At 43.9% G+C, this 26,915-nt stretch overlaps 1 protein-coding gene across 1 annotated transcript; it reads right to left on the reverse strand.

Moving 5' to 3' along the window:
* Positions 1-20,622: 20,622 nt before the first annotated feature.
* On the reverse strand, positions 20,623-26,681 carry LOC136571875 (olfactory receptor 6E1-like). Its single transcript, XM_066572491.1, has 2 exons — positions 26,536-26,681; positions 20,623-21,559 (listed from the first exon to the last, which is right to left on the reverse strand). Exons 1-2 carry the CDS (start codon positions 26,679-26,681, stop codon positions 20,623-20,625), a joined length of 1,083 nt encoding a protein of 360 aa, XP_066428588.1.
* Positions 26,682-26,915: the final 234 nt, after the last annotated feature.

Genomic DNA, 26,915 nt, shown 5'->3' on the forward strand with positions numbered 1-26,915 from the left:
CATCCTATAATGTACACAGGGGGAAACTTCTTCCCTTGATATTTGAAGTGATTAGCAGATTCCTTAAATGATCATGTTTTCTTCCATTACTGATAAATACAGTCATAACAAGTTCCCCAGCGACCTTATATTTTCATTCTAGTGAGAATTAGTGATGGCACATTATGTTTATTTTGCCCTTTTTCTTCTAATGAGAAACTCATGCAACAAATGCTAGAAAAAAAATCCAAACCCAGAGCTTGAGAAGATTGCAAAAAAATGCCATTCATCATTGATGCAAATGTAAAAACAAATACATTAAAATACACTGCTTTGTGTATGACATTCAGATAACATCTTCAAAGAGAATAGTAGTGCACATCTTGGTTTGGGGGCTCTGTGCAACTTTGGTTTTAGGTAGAGTTGAGCGAACATGCTTGTCCGAGCTTGATTGTCGTTCGAGTATTAACATCAAAGAAAGTAAGATATTGTTGTAACGTACAGGTGGTACATGCCCAGTGGAGCTTTATGTGATGGTGCGGAGATGACACATGGGGATGGAGGCAGCACATTTTTTATAAGAATTTTTTTTTTTTACTGAACAGCACACTCAAGAGAATAGGCAAGATATCTACTGTGACAACTAGCATCTTATACCACCATTACATCGCATTCACTTCTCTTTGGAACCAGCAAGGTACATGAGTTTCCATTGGAATATCCAGAGTATATGTGGGTGGTACATGATCAGTGGCAATTTATGTGATGGCATGGAGATTACAGATAGAGTGAGAGCAGCACATTAAAAAAAAAAAATGAATCTGAACAGAAAGCAATATTAACCCTTTCCAATCCAATGTCGGGCCTGCCCCGGCATCATCATTTTCCTCCACAGCTTCGATGTCGGGACAGGCCCGACACTGCAGTGCAGGAGTGCATCTGCACCCCGATCATCAGACACATCGGGTGCAGATGCACTCCTGCACTGGTCCTCATCGAGGACCCCTGAGGAGAAGGCAGAAAGGGTTTTTAACCCTTTCTGCCTTCTCCTTTACACATTACATAGCGCTCAATTAGCGCTATGTAATGCATAGAGATTCCGGTTGGCGATCATGTGACGGCCGGTGTTACCTGACCCACAACGGTCACATGAACGCCGAGCCGGGAGCCTGCACCATGGGAGGACCTGCTTACCTGACCAGTGTCTTGCACATTCTCCTTCTGCCTCCCGGCCAGGCGATCATGTGACCGCCAGGTGCCACCTGACCCCAGCGGTCACATGATCGCCGAGCCGGGAGGCAGAAGGAGAATGTGGAAGATGCCGGACAGGTAAGTAGGTCCCTCCCTGCACCCTCCTGAACTCTGTCAGTTCAGGAGGGTGCAGGGGAAATGTATTTTTTCTCATCCATTCTCCTCAGCTCCAATTTATTTGGAGCTGGGAGAATGGGTGAGAAAAAATAAATGGATTGGAAAGGGTTAACATTGTTTTGCTCCGTAGCAGGGTTTGTGCATATAAGCATTTCCTACTAATTCAGCATAAACTCTCTTAAAGTGATAGTACTCAAGATATCTACTGTGACAACTTGCGTCTCATACCACCATTACTCTTCAAGACTGCCCGAAACTGTATTCTATTTGGAACTTTCCTGTGGGAAATGCAGAAAGGGAGGCCAATGCCTTACATATAGGAATGTCTTGAAGCGGCACCTTAGTTCTGCGGCTTTTCACATGACACCTTAGGAGGAGCTTGCTCAGGGGCTTTAAGTGATACCATCTTTCCTGATCATGGGATATGATACCCAGTTACATCTGGGACATACCACAATTGGGTTTGTACTCTAACACTGTATGAGGGTATTTAGGTCCCTGAAGTTTATACCTCTATTGAAATGCATTAAACCATTAGTGTTAGTAGCCAAGTTGGGACCACTTCCGACCAACATATAGTGGGCAAGAATAGTGGACCTAATTTGTGCAAGATTATAGGAAAACTTAGTGCCTGAATTTTCTAGTCCAATAAACTGTTGGGTAGCACTGCAGACCCCACCAGTGCACTAAAGTTTATTCCGGTTATTTAACTGGAAGAGAATCTATCTATCTCCTCTTAGGCGTATTGGCTTTATTGCTGAATTATGCATAGGGACCATTGATCATAACATCAGTCTTTTTTCTGGTTGCTTTATATGTATGTTTGTCAATGGATGGGTGATTTTTCTACTATTCCCATCTTTTTGGTTTGTATCTAATAAAATTCATTATTTTAGGTGTCTAGTCAGTGATATCCCTTTGGTATGGGAAACTCACAAAGCACATGTTAGAGGTCTATACATAGCCAGTTTCACTTGAAGAATGGTCCTCAGCTTTAAACAGCTTTCCATTACATAAAAGCCCTGGTCCCGATAGTTTCACTCTGATATACTATAAAAGATTCCAAGAGATAATATTACCACAATTTGCCCTATCGTTTAATGCAATTTTAAAAGGAGCATCTCTACTCAAACAGGCACAAGAAGCCTTTTTCACACTAATACATTAAGAAGTAAAAGACCCCGTCCAGTGTGGTAGTTATAGACCCATTTCTTTATTAAATTTTGATATTAAATTACTGGTAAAACTCCTCACCAGAAAGATAAATAAATTCCCCCCAAATTTGATTAATGAAAAACATTCTGGTGTTGTGGTGGGTCAAGAGGGCAAGGATAAGTCAATTCACCTTTTACATGCAATTAGATATGCTCAAAGTAAAAAGATACCATTAATCGACAAGCACCCAAGACTGCAACCGCAAGGGAGCACAGCTGCACCTCCCCTCACCACCTGAGACAGCACAGGATGGCAGAGGGCTTCCCATCTCCACCCGGACACTGCCGACCGCTGGCCGTGGTAAGTCCGTGATCCGCGGAGACACATTCCACATCAGTCTGCCAGCAACAGTCAGATGCATAGTGCTGCATCTGTAAATACAGATGGACTTACCCAGCAGTTGGGGACTGTTAGGGAAAAACTCCCATTAGTATGTCATCCGGCGTCCAAATTGAAATGAGTACTCATCATGGTTTAAGTAATACCGATCGGCAGGAAGAGACAGACCGTACATGTGCATGGAATGTACAATTCATCTACTTCGAGTTTATTGGTGTTACAAAGAGGTCTTTTTATAAGCATATCATATAATTAAAGTGATGTTGATTCTGAGCCAAACATTACATAGGTGTTTACATCATTCAATAGCCTGCCACATGTTTAATCAAAGTCTATTCGTAATACCTAAAATTTTCCATTCTTCAGCGGTTTAGTGTGTTTACTTTCTATGGATTTATTTTGAGGTAAGTATATTGCTTATACCTATCAATTTATGTTACTTTATCTGTTATCTTTCTGTAGCTCTGTCTTATCAATCTTATATCTGTACTTCAACCATCTCATGACTAGTCACCAGTTATGGTTTATTGCTGGTTAAGTCAAGCTGACATTCTAGCAAAGCCTGGAGATTCTAATACAAGAAATGATTTTTCTGAAAAGTAGAATCTAACATAATATCACAAAAGTTGGGGTCCTGGGTAATTTCCCCCACAATTCCCCCCTTTTTAAAATAGTCCATGCAAGGAGACGCTAATAGTCCATGCGAGGAGACGTTGTGGTACTTCAAGGAGGGTGGAGCCCTCCGAGCCGGACTTTTTCCCTATTTTCTCTTCTTGCTTCGGGCCGGGTTCCCACCGATACAGCTCCTCAATATGACTGTTTTTAAATTCATTGAAGATTATCATAAAATCGTAAGTCCTTCATTGTATTCTTTGCGATGATCAAGATGTTTTTCTTTTAATTCGTGTATATTCGCTGTTTTATATTACTTGATTCCTCAGATATGAACAAACAAACACAAGCATTAGTTCTTATATAAACGTGACATTTCTATGTTATTCCCATAATAGGATGGTCTTCTTTTTGGTACACACTTCAGACATATAGTCACCACATTTGGAATACATTGTACACAACAGCAAATCGAAATTAATCCCACAACTATTATTGCAAATATCAAAAATACTTTCTTTATCCAGCTCAGGCTGAACCATAAGAGCAACCAACTGAACCATCCCTGATCCACATCTTGTTTTATGCTATTGGATATTTCTTTCAAATTCCGAATGGTCAGAGAGGTTAAAACAACACATCCCCTCAAACCCTTCACAACCATGATTTAGTGTCAGCAATAGGTAATCTATAGTGGCTCTATTTTGCAGGGCGGCCTTTCTTACTCCTTGTACATCCAATAGGAGGAGGTCTAAAGCTTGAGAGGTAGTATTTAAACCTTTTGCTAAATCACAAGCTATACCATTTATGACTCTCCCATTATATACAGCTAGCCCCCAGACTCCTACTATAGAAAATCCTAACACCTTTACTTCTGTGTCGCTAAGGAGGGTTGGTGGACCTTCACAACTTCCATCTATCCCTTTTATCTCTCTTTTTACTTTGTTACGTTCTTCTCGTTTCTATTACATAAAAATACTCAAACGGGACAGTGCACATGGTCCTCCTGTAACATTTGCTGGAATATATGTATAAGTGAGATTTCCACATGATAAAACCCAACCAGTTGGTAATTTAACATGTCGAAAATGATTGGAGCTTCTAACAAATCACTTTACAACGCATTTCATTTGTTACCTTCTCACATTGATTTACTGTACGATTACAGAGTATTTGAGAATCATCAGTAGCCTGTTCGGGGTGTGCTTCAATTTGCTGACATTTCCCAATTTCCTCAGGGTCACAAGTGAAATTATAGCACACCTCGGCCTCAGCTACGTTCTTAACCTGAAACTTAGTCATATTAGTCCATTCAGTATTTTCTGCTTCCCTACACTCTGGACAATATTCATACAAATTTAAGAAAGTATTCATGCTAGTTACATCGGATTCTTCTACTAAACTATCATTATGTATTGCTGTAAATATATTTCTGAGCACTTTCACAGGTGTAGGATCTGATAACAAACATGTCCGTAAAATATCATTTCCACTTCTCAAATTAGGCATACACATACTTGGAATATTTAATACATCTATTGCCAAATATTCCCACATATTGGGACACCCTTCCGTCCATACAGACCATCTCCTTCCCACCTTTGTTATTTCATTTGGTTTCCAATACCACAATATACCTGTAAGACAAATTGCAATACATGCTGAGAAGACTAAGATCCGCATACTTCCCCTGGTATCTGGACCTTTTTACAGTGTGAAGAGTGTATCCAATTTGGTTTTCCTTCTAGTTTTACTGAGGTAGAGGTGGTCAGGAGAACTTGGAAGGGACCATCAAATCGTGGTTCCAGTGCTTTTGCTCGTGTCTTTTTATCACTACCCAATCACCAGGCAGCAATTCATGTGTACCTTCAAGAGAGTCTGGATCTGGAATGGAAGAGAACACTTGGTCGTGTGTAACTTTAAGTTTCTTACTTAACGTGATAACATGATCTGAGTGCCATATGGGGCCTGCAGTTGCTGTGGAAAAATACAATCCCAGTCTTGGCACACTTCCAAACAAAATTTCATAAGGAGACAAGCCTGTTTTCTTGTTAGGGACATATCTTACAGAGAAAGGGGCCAAAGGCAAACACTCAGTCCAGGGTTTGCCAGTCTCCCTCATGATCTTCTGTATTTTTAATTTCAGGGTACCACTCAGCCTTTCCATTTTACCACTACTCTGTGGGTGGTATGGAGTGTGTGGCCTGAGTGATGCCCAAAGCTAACATTATGTGTTTCATTATTTCTCCTGTGAAATGGGTAGCTCTATCTGATGCGATCACCTCAGGTACCCCATATCTTACAGATTATCTCGTTCATCAGTTTCTTTTCGGTCACTTGGGCAGTTGCCTGACACCACCCCGAGAACATGTCCACACATACTAACACAAATTCATACTTGTCTACACGGGGCAGTTGAATGTAGTCAATTTGCAGTCTCTGAAACAGGTAGAGTGATCCAGGCGCGTGTTTATGGGGTACTTTGTCTTTTTGCCCAGGATTGCTTACGGCATAAATCATATAAAATTGGACAAATGATGCGGCAGCTACAGAAAAACTGGGGGCCAACCAGAATTTCTCTAATGTTGCGATCATTGCTGTTCTTGATAGATGTGTTCTTCCATGAATCAGCTGGGCCATCATAGGGAACAAGGCACGTGGGAGGCAAGTTCTGGTAACAGTTCTCCATATGCCGTCATCTTCCTTGGCCCCAGCTTTCGTCCACTTGTCTTTTTCCTCTTTGTTAGCTTGTGTTGAGAAAGTCTTAATAATGTCCATATCAGATGAAACAGGTTACCCTGTGTCTGCTTTAGAACAAAATGTCTCTGTATCTGTATCAGAACAAAATGTCTCTCTTGTGACTGGGTCGGGGTCTGTATGCTGCATAGCAAAAACCCCCTTTTCTTCTTTCTTTTTCCATGGTTGCATTGCAGCATTCTTTGCTGTTGTGCTTTGCTCTTTAGTACTGCTATCTTATCTGGCCATAACCGTGCTTTCATTAATTCTTTCACTGCAGCACCATTCTTAATAGGTTGTCCAGCAGAAGTTCAAAATTGTCTGGCCTTCCATATGGGGCCGTAATCATGAGCAATGCCGAAAGCATACCTGGAGTCAGTGTACACATTAGCTGTCTTACCTGTAGCCACTCTACACACTTCTGTGAGTGCTTTTAATTCCGCTTCTTGTGCTGAGACATGCGGAGGCAGAGACTCTGCTTTTACCGTGTCATGTTGTGTTACGACTGCATAACCAGAGTGGAATCAGCCATCTTCACCCTGATAACGAGAACCGTCTACAAAAAGTTCAAAATCAGGATTATCTAATGGTTTTTGCAACATTTTCAAAACCTGCTATTTCTTGTTGCATCAATTCTATGCAATCGTGCTCGTGTGTGTCATCATCAAATGTGTCATCATCAATTTCTGAATTTTCATAATGTTTTATCCCTCCTTCCCCTCCTCCCTCCCCCCTTTTGGAATCTGGATAATCCACTGGTAATAGAGTAGCCGGATTCAAGATAGTAGGCATGAGGAGTGCACATTGCAAGCAGATCTGTCTGGCTGAATAGTAGGCCCCAGGCTGTGGCCTGCCACCCTGTTGTTGGCAAAGTACTGCTGTAGCATGTCCAGACAGTTCTGTACAGTAAAGTCGGAAAGGAAGTTGGTAGTTGGGTAGACCCAGTGCAGGAGGAGAAGTGATAGCCTGTTTTAGCAGATGAAAGTTAGTGATTGCTTCTTTAGAAAAAAAGTGAAGGGAGTTGTAGTAAGAGCCGAAAAAGGTTCGAAGCTTTGCAGCAGAATTTGAGAGAGGCAAATTTTGAATAGCCTTTTTCCTTTCTTCCGCCAAATGCCTGGTTCCTCATAACAGGCAGTGACCAAGAAAGATTACCTTCTACTTACAGAACTAAAGCTTGTCTTTTAAAGCTTTACGTCTATCATCTGCTAGCAAATGGAGCAGTGAGATTGATGCCTGCTGGCAAATTTAGAGATTGTCAGCACATAGTAACAAATCATCCACATATTGTAGCAAGACCACCCCTTGTGGCCAGGGCCAGGCCTACAGAAAAGTGTGTAGAGCCTGTGTGTACATATTTGGAAAATTCTGCGCTCCTTGTGGCAGAACTGTCCAAGTGTACTGTTTACCCCTGAAAGTGAATGCAAAGAGATATTGTGAATCAGGGTGCAATACAACTGACATAAAGGCTGACATAAATTGCTAAGGTCAATCACTGTAAAATAGGGGGCGCTAGCGGGTACTTGTGCCTTGAGGCTTTCCTTTAAACCCCTGTCTCTGCATTATCATGACAGCTCTAGGGTTTGTAACAATATATATCTCAACTTCTAAATTTTACACATTATAATGTAACTCCTAAATCCAAAAGTTCTGAGCACTTTATTATCTTCCCGATCAGCCCTATTACAGCTACTCTTAATATTTCAATATATGTTAACCCAAATACACATATACAATTTTATCATCATAATAAATTAAGTCATGTGAATAATCAATCTGGCAATGTTACACAAATAGGTATTGCATTGTTTTCAGTGTTTTGTGATCACCTCTGCTGTCCTACTATGTTATTCCATGCAAACTGCTCACTCTCCTTCCCGACCCCAAACTAAACTATCCTACAGGGGCAGGTTGCCATACCTACCACTGGGAGAAGGACATGAACGCCCTGGGCTCTCTTCAGGAGTCCACACCCTTTTCCTATACAAGGTAACACCCTGTAGAGCAACCCCTCGCTGGAACCTATGGCAGCTGTGCTATCCCTGAGTAGGAGAAGGAGCATGCGTGAGTCTACATGAGACAAGCAGAAGCAGAACACAATATTGTAAAGAGGTGTTTAAAAACACATTTCAAAGTACAGTCCATCTTTGTTCAGCTGTCCATAATTCATGCGGAATACACTCTTGTAAGCAAACAGTACTTGCTGCTTTGCTCTATGGTTCAATAGCTTCATCAATCAGGTCAACCAGTATGATAGTCATCATGGAGATTTCTCCTTGGAGATGGTACTGGAGGGACAACACTTCCAAAATGTTAAAAGAACATATATAAGTATTAGTCCTTTAAAGTTTTGTCTGTTTCTCAGTCTCAATGTGTCATTTGTCATTTGTAAGTATTTTTCACTTTACTTTATAGTTTTTACAAATGCTCATTAAGTTAAACTGAGTATACATACCATATATTCCGGCGTATAAATCGACGGGGCGTACAAGATGACCCCCCAACTGTCACCTTATACGCCGGGAATACAGTGGAGCAAAAAAAAAAAAAAAAATCATTACTCACCTTCCCCGGCGTTCTGCGGCGCTGCTGCAGGCTGTCGCTCCCTCCTGGTCCCCGGCAGAGCATTGCTTTCTGGACGCAGGGCCGTCAGCCAATCACAGCCATTCAATGACACATTGAATGGCTGTGATTGGCTAAAACACACGTGCCTTCAGCCAATCACAGTCATTCAATGATGTCATTGAATGGCTGTGATTGGCTGACAGCGTGTGTTAGCCAATCACAGTATTAGCTTTCTGGAGGCGGGGATTTCAAGCCCTGCGTCCAGAAAGCAATGCTCTGCCGGGAACGAGGAGGGAGAGACAGCCTGCAGCAGCGCCGCAGAACGCCGGGGGAGGTGAGTAATGATCTTTTTTTTTTTACACTTTCTTTTTTTTTTGTATTACCGGCGTATAAGACGACCCCCGACTTCAGAGCAGATTTTTCGGGGTTCAAAAGTCGTCTTATACGCCGGTATATACGGTACATCTCTCAACCTACATTCTATAGCATTAACATTCTAATATTTAAGCAATTTAAGCTGAGTAGCTAAGCTAACATAGTAATATTTTTAACACATTTTATCATAATCCAAACATTAAACACTGAGGAAAATAAACATGCATGGCATCCACTAGGCCCGTAGATTTACTGCCTGAGCCTTATCGACTTTGGCCTGAGGTCATATCAGTGGAGTTCAGTTGTCAGACTGCAATACCTATTGCTCCCAGTGGGGTGTCATACCATTAGCCCTTCCTCATTATTATTGTGAGGATAAGCATTACATTTATTTTACACAGGATACGATGATATATGGTTACTCTCATGCCATGGTCACTCTCTGGCAGTGACTAGCATGAACCCAGTCGGTTTTTTGCATTTCAGGCTTTACTGAAGTGGCTATTGTCATCAGAACTTGGTAAGGACCCTCGTAGCTTGGTCCCGGAGATTTTCTTACATGTTTCCAATATCCTGGCTCCAGAACATGTGTTGTATTCCCAGAGTCAGGATCTGGAAAGGAAGCAAACACTTGTTTATGCATCATATATGAATGTTACTACAAGGCCTGGACATACCCAGAGAAGGTACCATACTGTATCTGCAACTGCTGCTGAAAATACTGCCCTGTACTGGAAGCAGACCCAAAGGGTGGTAGGGAGAGTGAAAAGAGGTGTTGCACTTGCATTGTCTCTGGAACCCCATTCCAACAAAATTGCTTAATTCAGGAATTTGGCTGCTACTTCTGTAATGGCAAAACAATACCTGATCGGATAGGCCTTAAAGTATACAGATAATCTGTCAACACAGATATGGCATCTATATATATAAAGCTGAAAGCCCTCACTGACTGACTGACTGACTCACTCACTCACTGACTGACTCGCCAAAAGTTCTTCAACTTCCCAATGTCGTAGAAACTCGAAATTTGGCACAAGCATAGATTATCTCCAAAACAGGAAAAGTAATTGGGTCCCAACTCGATTATTCAATTCTAGTGCAAAAGAATTAGCGCCGAAATTTAACGTACATAACCTAAAACTCTCACTTCCCAATGTCATAGAAACTTAGAATTTGGCACGGGCATTGATTATGTCATAAATAGGAACATTTAATGGGTCCCAACTCGATTATTCAATTCTATGTGCAAAAGAATTAGCGTCCAAATTTTACATACGGAATCTAATTCTCTCACTTCCCGGTGTCATAGAAACTTGAAATTTGGCAGGAGCATTGATTATGTCATAAATAGGAAAAGCTAATGGGTCCCAACTCGATTATTCAATTCTATGCACAAAAGAATTAGCGTCCAAATTTTACGTACGGAGTGTAATTTTCTCACTTTCCGGTGTCATAGAAACGGGAAATTTGGCACGAGCATTGATTATGTCATAAATAGGAAAAGCTAATGGGTCCCACCTCGATTGTTCAATTCTAAGCGCAAAAGAATTAGCGTCCAAATTTTATATACGTATTCTAATTCACTTCCTGATGTCATTTTATATAAAGGAAACGTCGCATGGTTACCTTCCGTGGGGTTTCCTGGGTAACGCAGAGAACTATGCAAAATGGTGAACATATGTTTTTCCGGTATCTCTAAAGTAACCACGACTTCATAAGATTTCCGTGTGACCATCAGATAAACACCAGTACCAAATTAACTCGGGCGAAGCCGGGGTGTATCAGCTAGTTACTATATATATATATATATATATATATATATATATATATATATATATACACACATATATACACACACACAAATTTGCAACCTTTAGAAGTGCGTAGAGTGGCCCAGGTGTGTTATGTAAAGCACAGGTGATATGCGCCTGGGTATGCCTGGCTGCGACCATGCTGAATCCAGGAGCAATCCAATGTTGAGACATGAGGTTTCACATATCAGTCTGACTGGTGTGTTTTTCCATGTGCACAGTGGGCCATCATCGAGTAGAGGGCCTGAGAGAGACATAATCAGTGGTCTCTTCCCACAGGCCAGTGCGCATCTGGCTTGCCCCTGCCTTCGTCCAGCGGCTCAATTATCAAGCTCACTGGAGGGCCTGGGATTACAGGTTTGGACGTTGACCTAACCCTCTCGCCTAGGTCTCACCGCAGTTGCCTTGTCAGCAGCACCCACACGCACATTTCCTTTTGCTTCTATATAGTCATCCTTTATTATCCCTAGCTATGTAAGCAACCTTAGAGCCTGCATATTAGGCTGTAATCTGTGTATATGTTTGCTGTCTTACCCTCTGCCGCTCTACACGCTTCTGTCAAGGCCTTCTCTTCCGCCTCCTGTGCTAACAGATGAGGTGGAAATGGTTCTGCTTTTGTCACCTCATTCTGTGTGACTACTGCATACCACGGTGCCTGCCATTTTCCTGGAATCCTGAGCCATCTACAAAACAAAACTTGAAATCTGCGTTAGCGATCAGTTCATCTTTTACATATTCAAACCCCTCAGTTTCTTGTGACATGAGGGTAATGCAGTGAGGTGACAGTGGTGCACCCTATTACTCTAACTGCTTTAATAATCTAAAAAAAAATACAAAATATTCTCAAGCTTCCTCCCCAGGTGAAATACTTATTTACCAAGGGTGGTTAGAAGCAGCATTCTGTCTGGTCAGCTAAAACTAAGTGCCTACATTGTAATGCTGACATTTTGTTCTTACCAAAACCATTAGTACCCAGCAGTGGCCACCTATTGGTTGTGAGAGAGACAGAATCACAAAAAAATAAATAAGCAATATACAAATATTATATAGATATGCAGTTATTAAATGTAGAGGGAAATTCTATCAACAGTGCAGATAACCAAAAAATATATAATACTGCACTCTGAACTCATTATGTGAAAGGGGAGCGTGGAGGGCTCCTACACTCTTCAGTCAGACGTCTCACCCATACAGTAGTGTAACAAGTTAGCGATATTAATCTTTTATGCTGGACCTTAAGTTGTTCATACAGCATCCTATATCTTCGCCCAATCTTTTTCAACTGTGTTATAGTCCTTCTCTTTTCCTGGATGGCTATTGTCCTAGCATAAAGATGCTTGCGAAGATTTTCATTTTCAATGTTAACTTGTATAAGCTCTGTACACTTTTCCAGTGGGCTTTTGAACACATACTTCCCCTTCCCCCTCATTTCCCAGTGAGCCTTCAAGTGTCATCACATAGTTGGATGCCACCCCCCCTCCCCCTTTGTCTATGTACAACCTTCTGGGGCTAATACCACCCCAGTGCCATCGCGACGTGTCACTAGGCGAAAAAATCCACCTCCGTCTTGTACCCTCTGGGGCTGATACCACCCCAAAGTGACCAAGATGGGTGATGATACAAATCTTATTCATAGTACTCACGGTTTTATTATAATGGCTCACTTTGTTGTCATACCCAAGTCACCATACCCAGGTCACGATGGTGAATAATCTGAATCCCACCTATCTCAAAAAAAACTTTTTATCACTCAGAGAAACAAAAATTTTTAGCCGGCCGGCATCCAAACATTGGCATCCATCCCATACTTATGGGAAATGGGGGCAACTCAACTGCAACTGCTATTCATACATTAGTGACATAAGGGCAGTACCATCATATCAGTACATGAGTCATTTCCAATTCACCGTCTCTGACATGGTAAAATTGGTTTACACGTATGCATTCACAATTCTGAGGAATTGTCAGCTGCTGAAGACCTACAGGCACTTCACAGTAATCAAATATGTCTTGTTTACAAAAATTATCAAAGCCCACCAGGAATTCAATTTAATTCTGAAACTTAATATATGTATAATTTTCCCCCATTTACGCTGACAGCAATTCATTCTCTCTCTCTCTCTCTCTCTCTCTCTCTCTCTCTCTCTCTCTGTGTGTGTCTCTCTCTCTCTGTCTGTCTCACTATATATATATATACACTACCGTTCAAAAGTTTGGGGTCACCCAAACAATTTTGTGTTTTCCATGAAAAGTCACACTTATTCACCACCATGCGTTGTGAAATGAATAGAAAATAGAGTCAAGACATTGACAAGGTTAGAAATAATGATTTGTATTTGAAATAACATTGTTTTTACATCAAACTTTGCTTTCTCAAAGAATCCTCCTTTTGCAGCAATTACAGCATTGCACACCTTTGACATTCTAGCTGTTAATTTGTTGAGGTAAGCTTGTGAAATTGCACCCCACGCTTCTAGAAGCATCTCCCACAAGTTGGATTGGTTGGATGGGCACTTCTGGCGTACCATACGGTCAAGCTGCTCCCACAACAGCTCAATGGGGTTCAGATCTGGTGACTGCGCTGGCCACTCCATTACCGATAGAATACCAGCTGCCTGCTTCTGCTGTAAATAGTTCTTGCACAATTTGGAGGTGTGTTTAGGGTCATTGTCCTGTTGTAGGATGAAATTGGTTCCAATTAAGCGCTGTCCACTGGGTATGGCATGGCGTTGCAAAATGGAGTGATAGCCTTCCTTATTCAGAATCCCTTTTACCCTGTACAAATCTCCCACCTTACCAGCACCAAAGCAACCCCAGACCATCACATTACCTCCACCATGCTTAACAGATGGCGTCAGGCATTCTTCCAGCATCTTTTCATTTGTTCTGCGTCTCACAAACGTTCTTCTTTGTGATCCAAACACCTCAAATTTGGATTCATCCATCCACAACACTTTTTTCCAGTCTTCCTCTGTCCAATGTCTGTGTTCTTTTGCCCATCTTAATCTTTTTCTTTTATTGGCCAGTCTCAGATATGGCTTTTTCTTTGCCACTCTGCCCTGAAGCCCAAAATCCCGCAGCCGCCTCTTCACTGTAGATGTTGACACTGGTGTTTTGCGGGTACTATTTAATGAAGATGCCAGTTGGGTACCTGTGAGGCGTCTGTTTCTCAAACTAGAGACTCTAATGTGCTTATCTTCTTGCTTAGTTGTGCAACGCGGCCTCCCACTTCTTTTTCTACTCTGGTTAGAGCCTGTTTGTGCTGTCCTCTGAAGGGAGTAGTACACACCGTTGTAGGAAATCTTCAATTTCTTAGCAATTTCTTGCATGGAATAGCCTTCATTTCTAAGAACAAGAATAGACTACCGAGTTTCAGATGAAAGTTCTCTTTTTCTGGCCATTTTGAGCGTTTAATTGACCCCACAAATGTGATGCTCCAGAAACTCAATCTGCTCACAGGAAGGTCAGTTTTGTAGCTTCTGTAACGAGCTAGACTGTTTTCAGATGTGTGAACATGATTGCACAAGGGTTTTCTAATCATCAATTAGCCTTCTGAGCCAATGAGCAAACACATTGTACCATTAGAACACTGGAGTGATAGTTGCTGGAAATGGGCCTCTATTCACCTTTGTAGATTTTGCACAAAAAACCAGGCATTTGCAGCTAGAATAGTCATTTACCACATTAGCAATGTATAGAGTGCATTTGTTTAAAGTTAGGACTAGTTTAAAGTTATCTTCATTGAAAAGTACAGTGCTTTTCCTTCAAAAATAAGGACATTTCAATGTGACCCCAAACTTTTGAACGGTAGTGTATATATATATATATATACCTATTGATGATCCTAGAGGTAGTTAATTATGTGTGTGTATGTATATATATCTGTGTATTAGTGTAAAAAAAAATAGTGTTTACAGAGCCTTTTGTCCCTCTGAAGAATTGGCTGTTCAGCGTGCTGACATGCTGGTTTAGGAGGAGGAGGAGGAAGATCAGAGGAGAAGAGAAGTCAGGTGAAAACCTCGCTTTGTTCATCTTAATAAGTGTAAGCCTGTCGGCACTGTCAGTTGAGCCGTGGGTATGCTTATCCGTGATAACCCCCCAGCAGCACTAAACACCCTCTCTGATGCATGCAACACAAGGGTCACAGGAAAGGCAGCTTAACATGAAGTTAGCCATGTGTGCCAGAGTCCCAGTACACAACACATCGTTTTCCTCACTAGGAGGATGACTCTCACTCTCCTCCTCCACCTCCTCCCCCTCTTCAGCCCATACACGCTGAACAGATGTGAAGGAAAGAGCATGGGTACCCTCTGCAGTGTGGGCAGCAGTCTCTTCCACCGCCTCCCCCTCCTCCCCCTCCTCCTCCTCCTCCTCCTCCTCCAATTCGCACAGAGAAAGAGACCCGAGGGTGGTGTCGCTATCAAGTGACATATTGTCAGCCCCCATCTCTTGTTCCATCTGCAAAGCATCAGCCTTAATGCTTAGCAGTGACCTTCTCAGCTGGCAAAGCAGCGGCATGGTCACGCTGATAATGGCCACATCGCCGCTCACCATTTGAGTTGACTCCTCAAAGTTTCCTAACACCTGACAGATGTCAGACATCCATGCCCACTCCTCTGTAAAGAAGTGCGGAGGTCGTCTACCACTTCGACGGGCATGTTGCAGCTGGTATTCGACAATGGCTCTATGCTGCTCGTAAACCCTAGCCAGCATGTGCAAAGTTGAATCCCAGCGCTTGGCCACATCGGACAACAGTCGGTGAACTGGCAGCTGGAAGTGGTATTGCAGTGTCCTGAGCTTGGTAGCATCTGTGGTGGACTTTCTGAAATGTGCGCAGACATGACGCATCTTGCTGAGCAGCTCAGACAAATTGGGGTAGTTTTTAAGAAAGCGCTGAACCACCAAATTGAACATGTGGGCCAGGCATGGCACGTGTGTTAGTCTGCCAAGCTGCAGAGCCGCCACCAGGTTACACTTATTTTCACACACGACCATGCCTGGTTGGAGGTACAGCGACAAAAGCCACAGATCTGTCAGCTCCGTCAAACCCTGTAACAGCTCTTGGGCAGTGTGCCTCTTGTCACCGAAGATCAGGAGTTTCAGCCCAGCCTGTTGATGCTTACCAATGGCAGTACTGCAGTGCCTCGAGCTACCGACTGAAGGCGACATGCTCACAGATGGTAATTGAGTGGTGGAGGAGGAGGTGGCATAATAAGATGGAGAAACCGTGATGGAGGAAGGACCCGCAATCCTCAGTGGGGGTAGCATGTGAGCGAACCCAGGGTCAGACTCGGTCCCAGCCTCCACCAGGTGAACCCAATGTGCCATCAGGGAGAGGTAGTGTCCCTGGCCGGCAGTACTTGTCCACGTGTCGGTGGTTAAGTGGACCTTTCCAGTAACCGCGTTGGTGAGTGCACGGTTAATATTCCTAGACACATGCTGGTGTAGGGTGGGGACCACAGCGGGAAAAATAGTGGCGATTGGGGACCGAGTAGAGTGGGGACGTTGCCCCCATGAGGTTGCAGAAAGCCTCAGTTCCTACCAGCCTATATAGCAGCAACTCCAGGCTCAGCAGGTGGCTGATATGCATGTTTAGCGATTGTGCATGCGGGTGGATGGCTGCATATTTGCGCTTGCGCTCCAATCTTTGCACTATGGACAGCTGAACGCTGCGCTGGGACACATTGGTGGAGGCAGTGGAGGACCGTTCGGGTGAAGGTGTGGCTGTAGGGCGGCAGATGCTCGTGCCTGCGGTTTGGGAGGGGGATTGCATCTCAGTACCAGCATGTGACACAGGGGAAGAGGCAGTGGTGTGACCCACAGGTGGTGAATGGCTTGCGTTCCACCTCGTCGGGTGCTTAGGTATTATATGTCTGTGCATGCTGGTGTTGGTGAGGCTGGTAGTGGTGGCTCTCCTGCTGATCTTGGTGTGGCACAGGTTTCACACCACTGTTCGTCGGTCGTCCGCGCTCTCCTTAAAATACCTCCAGAACTTCAAACACCTAGCCCTCTGCACGGGAGCTTGCCGCGACGAGGTGCTATGGGGAACAGTTGGGGATAATTTGCTCTTGACCTGCTTCTCCCTCTGGCACCCCACTGCCTCTTCCAACCTGTTATAGTGCTGCACTTGCTTCCCCCTCTGAAGCGGTATCTTCAGTAGGCTTACCAAACCAGTTCGGGTCATCTTCTCATCATCCACCAGCTCTTCCTCGGAATCCTCATTCTGCTCCTTCCTCAGGCTTAATGGCCTAACCTCACTGCCAGAAAACTGTGTCTCATCATCCAAAAATACCTCTTGAGACACTACTTGGAAGTCCCCACCCTCATCACCCTGAGACAAACTCCTCAGGTGCCTCAGGAACTGTTGTTTGCAACTCAGGGAGGACACCTGAGAACAGTTCCTGTAAGTATGCCTGTTCAAAATCTATCCTTTTACTGGAGTGACTAGGCTGGGAGGAAGGAGGAGCAGATTGAGGATTCAGAGGTCCAGCCCCTTGGCTAGTGTAAGTGGACTGCGTGGAAGACTGGGTGGTGGATAAATTACTGGACGCATTATCTGCTATCCACATCAGCACCTGATCACACTGTTGTACTTTTAATAATGGTCTACCATGCAGACCTGCAAAATGTGACATGAAGCTAGGGAGTGTAGGCTGTTTTTAAGTATGCACACTATAGTACTGTCCTAGAGACTGGTCTCCACTTACACTTGTTCTTTAAGTTCAGCCAATGCATAACCACCATTGGCATACTCTATAGCATCGGGTTCCTGGAAATAATGTATGATGTCACTGCTTCTTCTCTCTCTAGCATCATTGACCTATCTGTCCCAAAACACTGGTGACCCACTGCTCTGAACTCCCCTACTGAGTTCTTCTTCCCCACTCTCAGTGATTTTCTCTCAGTGCAAGTAGATGTCTCTCTTGTAGCAGCATGATAGACTTCAGGAACCTGTGCTCCCACTGCCTGAACTACTCCAAAACTAACGGTGTCACCAGTTCTCTTGGGAAGGGTATCATTTCTTAAGGGGAGCACTTAGAAGATGTGTGAGGAATAGAGATGAGCGAGTATAATCGCTAAGGCTAACTACTCGAGCGAGTAGTGCCTTAGCCGAATATCCTCCCGCTCCTCTGTAAAGATTTGGGGGCCGGCGGCAGGCAGGGAATGGCGAGGGAGAGCGGGGAGGAACGGAGGGGAGATCTCTCTCTCTCTCTCTCTCCCCCCGCTCCCCCCTGCTCACCGCCACAACTCACCTGTCACCCGCGCCGGCAGCCAAATCTTTACAGACCAGCGGGAGGTTACTCGGCTAAGGCACTACTGTGGTGGAAACCCAATATATCTATATTTTGGACTGTGGACCTTTGTAGTGGACAGTGAACCTGTTTTTATACATTTAGCATTCTGTATAACAAATGACAGTACTTTACCATTTGCCTTCTGTTCTGATACAAATATAGATATATGTTCTTACATGTATGCAATATTTCTACTTCCTTTAATGAAACTTCTATTCCCTAAACTCTGCTGACAAGGTAATATTTAACATAAACACGTTATATTTTCCCCATCTGTTTTGTAACTTTAGAAGAAGTAAAAATCAGACAGATAACCACAGTCTGAAACAGCTACCACAATAATAACCCAAGCAGTTTTCCTGGAAACTTATGCAAATAACACGGGGGGGTTGTGCAATAAATAGTTCAAGCTGTAGTATCCAATCATATCGAAGGAACCACACGTGGGTCCGAGACAACCCATTCATCTCGTCCACCACCTGATGGCCAATCACAGATGACCGGAGGATGGAAGAATTGCAAGATGCTTATCCAATAATCAAACAATACGTTGTATCTATGTAATCTTTGACCTGCCCAGATGGGCAGATATGTTAAACTCTTTAAAAGAGGCTGCGCGCCCAAAAATAAAGCAGAATTGAGGAAGCTTATACATGCTGAACCTGTGTCAGTGTGAAAACTTCTTATGCGCATAATCAATTCAGAATTAATCTGGAAGTGTGTAAATATTCCTAATTGAGTAAGTCGTTGGACGCAAAAGGAAATCCACGACACTACTCGCTCGAGTAGTTAGCCTTAGCGAGTATACTCGCTCATCTCAAGTGAGGAAACACTTAGGAAGTGAATGAGGAGACCTTTAAGGTCCTCCATGCTACTATGAGAAATATGCAATTAAGGAAGATGGAACAACACCTCTGCAATGACACTTAGCTAGCAGCTAGCAGCATTTGAGTGCAAAAGAGCCACTTACGAAGATAGGCTTTCCCCTAAGAGCCTACATGAGAACCCTAAATTATCCCCAATTTATATGGAAATGTCCCTGTGTCTTTGTTACTTCACAAGCTCTGTACCTAATTACAGAGAGTGGATTGCAGAGAAGCTAGAAGGGGAGACCCCTAATGGCTGCTATTTCAAACATGGTTTACAGTGGTAAAGCAGCAGAATTTTTATTACCTAAATGATGAGATTAACACAAGCTAATATATGAGCATAGTTGTCTGAAAATTTAGTGCCCCTTTAAAAGGCCAAGCAATGCTCCTCTGGGAAATTTGGTAAGCAAATGGGAGATGGAACAATGCTAGCTAATAAAAAGGAGCTTTCCTACAAGTCAGTGTCTGATTCTTATACAGGACTCATAACATGACTAGAAATACAAGCCAAAGCCAAAGTCTTCTCCAGAAGAAAAACATACCCATTTACAGACAGCTGTTTGGGAGTTTTTGCCCCACATCAATATGCAGTAGGTTTCTGGCTGGCTGGGTGAGAGGCCTGTGATGTGGATCAGGATGGGTAACTGTGATGTGAACTCAGTCGCACATGGCCACAATGGGAATAGTGCTGCCTACAAGGTGGCTGGGTGACCAGGAGTATGGAAACAACTGAGCAGGGCAAGGCAACTCTGTTTCTATAACTTCCATAAATGTGAATGAGAGTTAATGGAGTTTTCAAGATAAAAGTTTTTTTCCAAAGGTGTTCCCCAGTGTGTAAATACAATAAATAGCTAATTGATATCATGCTCACCACTCCCCACAAGTTCCTAGCCATTGCTCCTGGACTCCGACTGTGATGTTCCATAAATCTGTTACTGCAACTAATGACAGAGCTCTGTCATTAGCTGCAGCGGCAAGTTTGGAGACGGCTCAAGCTGAGTGCCGCCTGCAAAGATGATGTCAGCAAGGAGGCCCGGAGCCACTGGCACAAGACAAGCGGGGGCAGCGAGTATGACTTCTATGAGCTCTTTACTATGTTTATACACTAGAAGACCCCTTTGGAAAAACATCTTTTTTCTCAGACAACCACTTCAAGGAAACAGCATAGCACAGAAAGTTACCCAGTTTCTGCCCACTGTGCCACACTATTTCGTAGCTAACATTCACTTCTCTGGGAGTTACATAACAGTGTATTGGAAAATGCTCAGCTATTTCTGTATTTTCCAACCATACCTGCCCACCATATACAGATAGGTAGGGACAGTGGTGGCTACAACACAAGATAGGTGTCCCAGAGTTAGATGTTGATATGCCATAGTAGACCACTTTAGGGCTTTCAAAGTGGAACATCAGTTAAATCCATCCATTTTGCAAGTGAGCTGGACGTCATGACATGCTGTGTCAACTCGGAAACTTCATAAACTGTGTAATACTTTTTCTTAAAGCAATCTTTACTTCTCTATTTCTAAATGTATAAATAAATGGGTTCAGAACTGGTATTATAACAGTATACATAAGAGCAAGAAACTTGTCGTAGTGACTGCCTTTAGGCCTGACGTAGACAATAATAGCTGAACCATAAAACAGAGATGCTACAATAAGGTGGGAAGAACAAGTTGAAAAGGCTTTCGATTTACCTTCAGAGCTTTCAATCTTTAATATAGTATATATAATGTGAATGTAGAAACCTATTATAGTAAAAAAGGGCAAAACAGTTGCCAGAACAGCTGCCATACTGGTTGTTATATTACTAATAAATGGGTCGGAACAAGCTAAATTTTGCACTGGTGCCAGGTCGCAAAAGAAATGGTCAACCACATTTGGTCCACAGAAGTCCAATAGAAAAGTAAAAATGCTAGGTATAAAAGAGGTAGTAAAACCAAGAAGCCATGGCAGAATAGCCAGTCGACGACAGAATTGACTATTTATTATGGCTGAGTACCGTAATGGATTATTAATGGCTAGATGTCGGTCGAAGACCATTAAAGCTAAAAGATAGCACTCTGTCTCTCCCAGGGCATTAAAGACATACATCTGAAGAAAGCAACCAAAAAACGAGATGCTTTTCTTAGTTTGAATGAGAATAGCCAAGAGTTTTGGAATGGTTACTGAGGCAAACATTATTTCTAAAACAGTAAATATACTGATGAAGAAGTACATTGGGGAATGAAGAGATGGCTCAGTTCTAACTAAAAGAATAATAGTAAAGTTTCCAAAAACACAAATAATATAGGCCAGAAGAACAGGACAAAAGAGTAAATGCTGAAACAAGTGGAAGCGGGAAAAGCCCAAAAGAAAAAACTCATTCACAATGGTTCTGTTCTGCATTACAGAGAACCTGTAATGGACAACAAACAGTGTAATAAAAATACAAAATATGATTTTGTACAAAACGCTAATAAATTTTAAAAAACTTGTTTTAAAAGATTTTATTCATTAAAAAGAAAAAAAAAATCCAAGATGTATCCATGGAATATGTTACCACAAATGTGTAGACCCCCTGAGCTCTGTGATTGGTTGTAGAAGCTCCTTAAATGGACTGCTTGCGGTTTTAGAAAATATTGGGCTATACTTGCTTGAACACCACAGATACATGTACAAATGATATGGGGGGGGGGGGGGCTTGTTAGATGTGCTTCACCCAAAATGCCTCAGCAGTGGCCACCTGAAATGAAAAACAAAAAAAAAACAAAACAAAACAAAAATTATAAATGGACAATATACGTATAAAAAACATAAGAGAAAAACACTTTAAAAAATGGCGGCTCTGCATGGTCAGCCATTGACTATAAAAAGGCAGCCTGCAAAAAAAGCTGAGTAATGCCAACAGGAGCTGAAGTGTTGCATAGTTTTTCTAGAGTCTGTCAGATTTTCTAGTGATAACTGGATTTAGAGCAGTTGGATTCCACATCTCTTATACACTGAGCTAATTTCTGCAGGAAGCAGACAGCTCCAATCTCACTACAGTGGCCAGGTTTGGTATAACTGGCAAAGTTCCCATTCACTTCAATTGGAACTTTGTCTGTAACACCAAATATCGCCACTGAAGTGAGAACAGAGCTGACTGCTTCCTGCAGAAATCAGCACTGGCTTGGCGAACAGTTGATTGGTGGGGGTCCCAGGCAGTAGACCAGCTGATCTACTACTGATGACCTATCCTTCAAATATGCCATTAATGGTTTACAACTGGATAACCCTTTTAAGAGCTACATCGGAGTTGGTAGTGAATCATATTCCATTTATTCTGTGGCTGTAGTGTGTTGTTAAGAAGAATCATCTTGGTTGATAAGCAATCAGTAGGTACAATGGCCGTACTCATATAGTTTTGCAACATCAAAAGTAGAGACATGTTGGATTGCAGTGGCTAGTTTTCTGGTTAATAAGCAGCCAGTCTCCTGACCAGAGTATAAAAGCCCATAAAGCTCAAAAAGTATAAAGGGATACTGCATAGGATAGGAATTACAAAAAGCTATTTATGTAGATCGCATGATAGGAAAAACACATCCAAGTTGTCTATACATCAAGATGTGTGTTGGATAGTGGCTTACAAGGTCCTAAATAATAAATAGTCCCTATGGGAATGCAGCGCCTGGGTCGCCGAATAACTAGTACGCTCAGAAAAGTTCAATGGTCATATAGCCGAAAATAAATGAAATAATATTCAATAATAGAAACATTAGTGATATATAAACAGGAGAAATGAGTCACTAGTTATGACTGACAATCATAGAGGGGAAAATGCGCATGGCAGGGGCTGGATGAAATACTGTTGTGCAAACTTTTTAGACCATGAGTACAACAGTTATCTATATATATATATATATATATATATATATATATATATATATATATATATATATATATATATATATAAAGACGAAAGCCCTCACTGACTCACTGACTCACAACTAATTCTCCAACTTCCCGATGTCATAGAAAAATGAAATTTGGCACGAGCCTAGATTGTGTCCAAAATAGGAAAAGTTAATGAGTCCCAACTCGATTATTCAATTCTAAGCACAAAAGAATTAGCATCCAAATTTTACGTGCAGAATCTAATTCTTCAACTTCCTGATGTCGTAGAAACATGGAATTTGACACGAGCATTGATTATGTCATAAATAGAAAAAGTTAATAGGTCTCAACTCGATTATTCAATTATAGCACAAAAGAATTAGCATCCAAACTTTACGTAGTAATCTAATTCGCTCACTTCCCCATGTCATAGAAGCTTGAAATTTGGCACGAGCATTGATTATGTCATAAATAGGAAAAGTTAATGGGTTCCAACTAGAGATGAGTGAGCACACTCGTCCGAGCTTGATGATCATTCGAGCATTAGGGTGTTCGAGATGCTCGAATAAAAAAAAAAGCTCCTTTGTTGGGCTACCCCTGACCATCTGAAATTTACTGGGTGTCTGGGCGGAGTTGCAGTACATCACTATTGCACAGCTAGGCCTGTTTGACGCCTTCCGTATTCTTTGTTTCTGCCTGGAGTTAGCGTTACAATACCGCTGTCAGCCTCCAACTGTACACCAATAATTCCATAATTATTTACACCACTCTGTGTCTGCTCTATTCGTAATCCACCATTGTGAGGGGTAGTGGTAGGGCTCGAGGACGTGGAACGTGGACGAGGACGCGGTGGTCCAAGTGAGGGTGTGGGCACAGGCCGAGTTTCTGGTCCAGGTGAATCACAGCCGGCTGCTGCGGGATTAGGAGAGAGGCAAGTTTCTGGGGTCCCCAGCTTCGTGTCACAATTTATGGGTCTGCGTGGTAGACCTTTATTACAAACAGAGCAGTGTGAGCAGGTCGTGTCGTGGATGGCAGAAAATGCATCCAGCAATGTATCGACCACCCAGTCTTCTACGCCGTCCACTGCTGCAACTCTGAATCCTCTCGCTGCTGCTCCTCCTTCCTCTCAGCCTCCTCACTCCATGAAAATGACACATTCTGACTCCCAGGAACTGTTCTCAGGTCCCTGCCTTGATTGGGAAAAAATGGTTCCTCTCTCACCTGAGGAGTTTGTCGTGACCGATGCCCAACCTTTGGAAAGTTCGCAGGGTCCGGGTGATGAGGCTGAAGACTTATGGCAACTGTCTCAAGAGCTTTCAGTGGGTGAGGAGGACGATGATGATGAGACACGGTTGTCTATCAGTGAGGTAGTAGTAAGGGCAGTAAGTCCAAGGGAGGAGCGCACAGAGGATTTAGAGGAAGAGCCGGTGGACGATGAGGTGACTGACCCCATCTGGTTTGCTAAGCCTACTAACGACAGGTCTTTAGAGGGGGAGGTAAGTGCAGCAGCAGGACAGGTTGGAAGAGGCAGTGGGGTGGCCAGGGGTAGAGGCAGGAAAAGAGCGAAGAATCCCCCAACTGTTTCCCAAAGCACCCCCTCGCGCCAAGTCACAGTGCAGAGGTCTAGGTGTTCAAAGGTGTGGATGTTTTTCAGTGAGAGCGTGGGCGACCGACGAACAGTGGTGTGCAACCTGTGTCGCACTAAGATCAGCCCGGGAGCCACCACTACCAGCCTCACCATCACCAGCATGCGCAGGCATAAGGTGGCCAAGCACCCCACAAGGTGGGACGAAAGCCGGTAACCGCCTCTGGGTCACATTACTGCCTCTCCCCTTGTGCCCCAACCTGCCACTCAGATCCAACCCCTTCTCAGGACACAGGCACGAGCTCCTCCCGGCCTGCACCCACACCCACACCTCCGCTGTCCTCGACCCCATCCAGCAATGTCTTTCAGCGCAGCGTCCAGCCGTCGCTAATGAAACCGTGGGAGCGAAAGCGCAAATACGCCGCCACGCATCCGCATGCTCAAGCTTTAAACGTGCACATTGCCAAATTAATCAGCCTGGAGATGCTGCCATACAGGCTTGTGGAAAAGGAGGCTTTTAAACTCGTGATGGCGGCGGCGGTCCCACGCTACTCGATCCCCAGTCGCCACTATTTTTCCCGGTGTGCCGTTCCAACCCTACACCAGCATGTCTCCCACAACATCAATCGTGCCCTCACCAACGCGGTTACTGGGAAGGTCCACTTAACTACAGACACGTGAACAAGTACTGTCCGTCAGGGCCACTATATCTCCCTGACGGCACATTGGGTGCATTTGTAGGAGGCTTGGACCGAGGCTAAGCCTGGGACTGCACCCATCCTACCCAAACTCAGAATTGCGTGTCCTTCTTCGGTTCAGGTATCTGCGGCGGTCTATGCCATCTCCTCTAAACCCTCCCATTCCTCCTCCTCCTACGCAACCTCTACCTCTCAATTAAGAAATGTGAGCAGGACGTCGCCAGCAGTCGGTGTGGTGCGCCACGGCAGCAAAGCGGTGGGCAATCGTCAGCAGGCCGTGCTGAAACTACTCAGCCTAGGTGACAAGAGGCACACAGCCCCCAAGCTCTTGCAGGGTCTGACAGAGGAGAACGACCTCTGGCTTTCGCCGCTGAGCCTCCAACCGGGCATGGTTGTGTGTGGCAACGGACGTAACCTGGTAGTGGCTCTGTAGCTCGGCAGCCTCACACATGTGCCATGCTTGGCCCACGTCTTCAATCTGGTGGTTCAGCGGTTTCTGAAAAACTACCCGCACTTATCTGACCTGCTTGGCAAGGTGCGCCGCGTCTGCACACATTTCCACAAGTCCACCACGGACGCTGCCACCCTGAGGACCCTGCAACATTGGTTTAATCTGCCAGAGCACCGACTGCTGTGCGACGTGCCCACACGGTGGAATTCTACGCTGCACATGTTGGCCAGGTCCTCGGAAACTTTGAGGAGTCTACCCAGATGGTGAGCGGCGACGCTGCAATCATTAGCGTTACCATCCCGCTGCTATGCCTGCTGAGAAGTTCGCTGCAAGGGATAAAGGCCGACGCTTTGCGGTTGGAACAGGAGACGGGGGATGACAGTATGTCGCTTGATAGCCAGACTACCCTCATGTCTATATCTCAGCGTGTTTTGGAAGAGTAGGAGGAGCAGGAGGAGGGGGAAGAGACAGCCTGGCACACTGCAGAAGGTACCCATGCTGCTTGCTTCTCATCTGTTCAGCGCGTATGGGCTGTGGAGGAGGAGGAGGAGCAGGAGAAGGATCCTGAAAGTCATCTTCCTAGCGTGGACAGCCATGTCTTGCGTACTGGCACCCTGGCACACATGGCTGACTTCATGTTAGGCTGCCTTTCTCGTGACCCTCGCGTTAGACGCATTCTGGCCACTATGGATTACTGGGTGTACACCTTTCTCGACCCACGTTACATGGAGAACCTTTCAACTCTCATTCCCGAAGAGGAAAGGGGTATGAGAGTGATACAATACCACAGGGCCCTGGCGGACAAAGTGATGCTCTTCCCATCTGACAGCACTAGCGGCAGAAGGCGCAGTTCTGAGGTCCAAGTAGCAGGGCAGGCGCGGAGATCAGGCATCATGTTCAGCGCAGGCAGGGGAACACTCTCCAAAGCCATTGCCGGCTTTATGGCTCCCCAGCAAGACTGCGTCACCACTCCCCAGTCAAGGCTGAGTTGAAGGGAGCACTGAAAAAAAATGGTGAGGGAGTATGTAGCCGATAGTACCACCATCCACCGTGATGTCTCTGCTTTATACAACTATTAGGTGTCAAAGCTGGACACGTGGCACAAACTTGCGCTGTATGCCCTGGAGGTGCTGGCTTGCCCTGCCGCTAGCGTCTTGTCAGAGAG

Source organism: Eleutherodactylus coqui, chromosome 6 (assembly GCF_035609145.1).
Source record: "Eleutherodactylus coqui strain aEleCoq1 chromosome 6, aEleCoq1.hap1, whole genome shotgun sequence".
NCBI classification, from domain to species: domain Eukaryota; kingdom Metazoa; phylum Chordata; class Amphibia; order Anura; family Eleutherodactylidae; genus Eleutherodactylus; species Eleutherodactylus coqui.

Coding starts and splice junctions, on each gene's coding strand:
- LOC136571875 (XM_066572491.1), bottom strand. CDS start 26,681: ATGGCTTTGGAGAGTGTTCCCCTGCCTGCGCTGAACATGATGCCTGAT. Junction 21,560..26,535: donor TTGTCCGCCAGGGCCCTGTG/GTATTGTATCAC, acceptor TGTCCATTACAG/GTTCTCTGTAATGCAGAACA.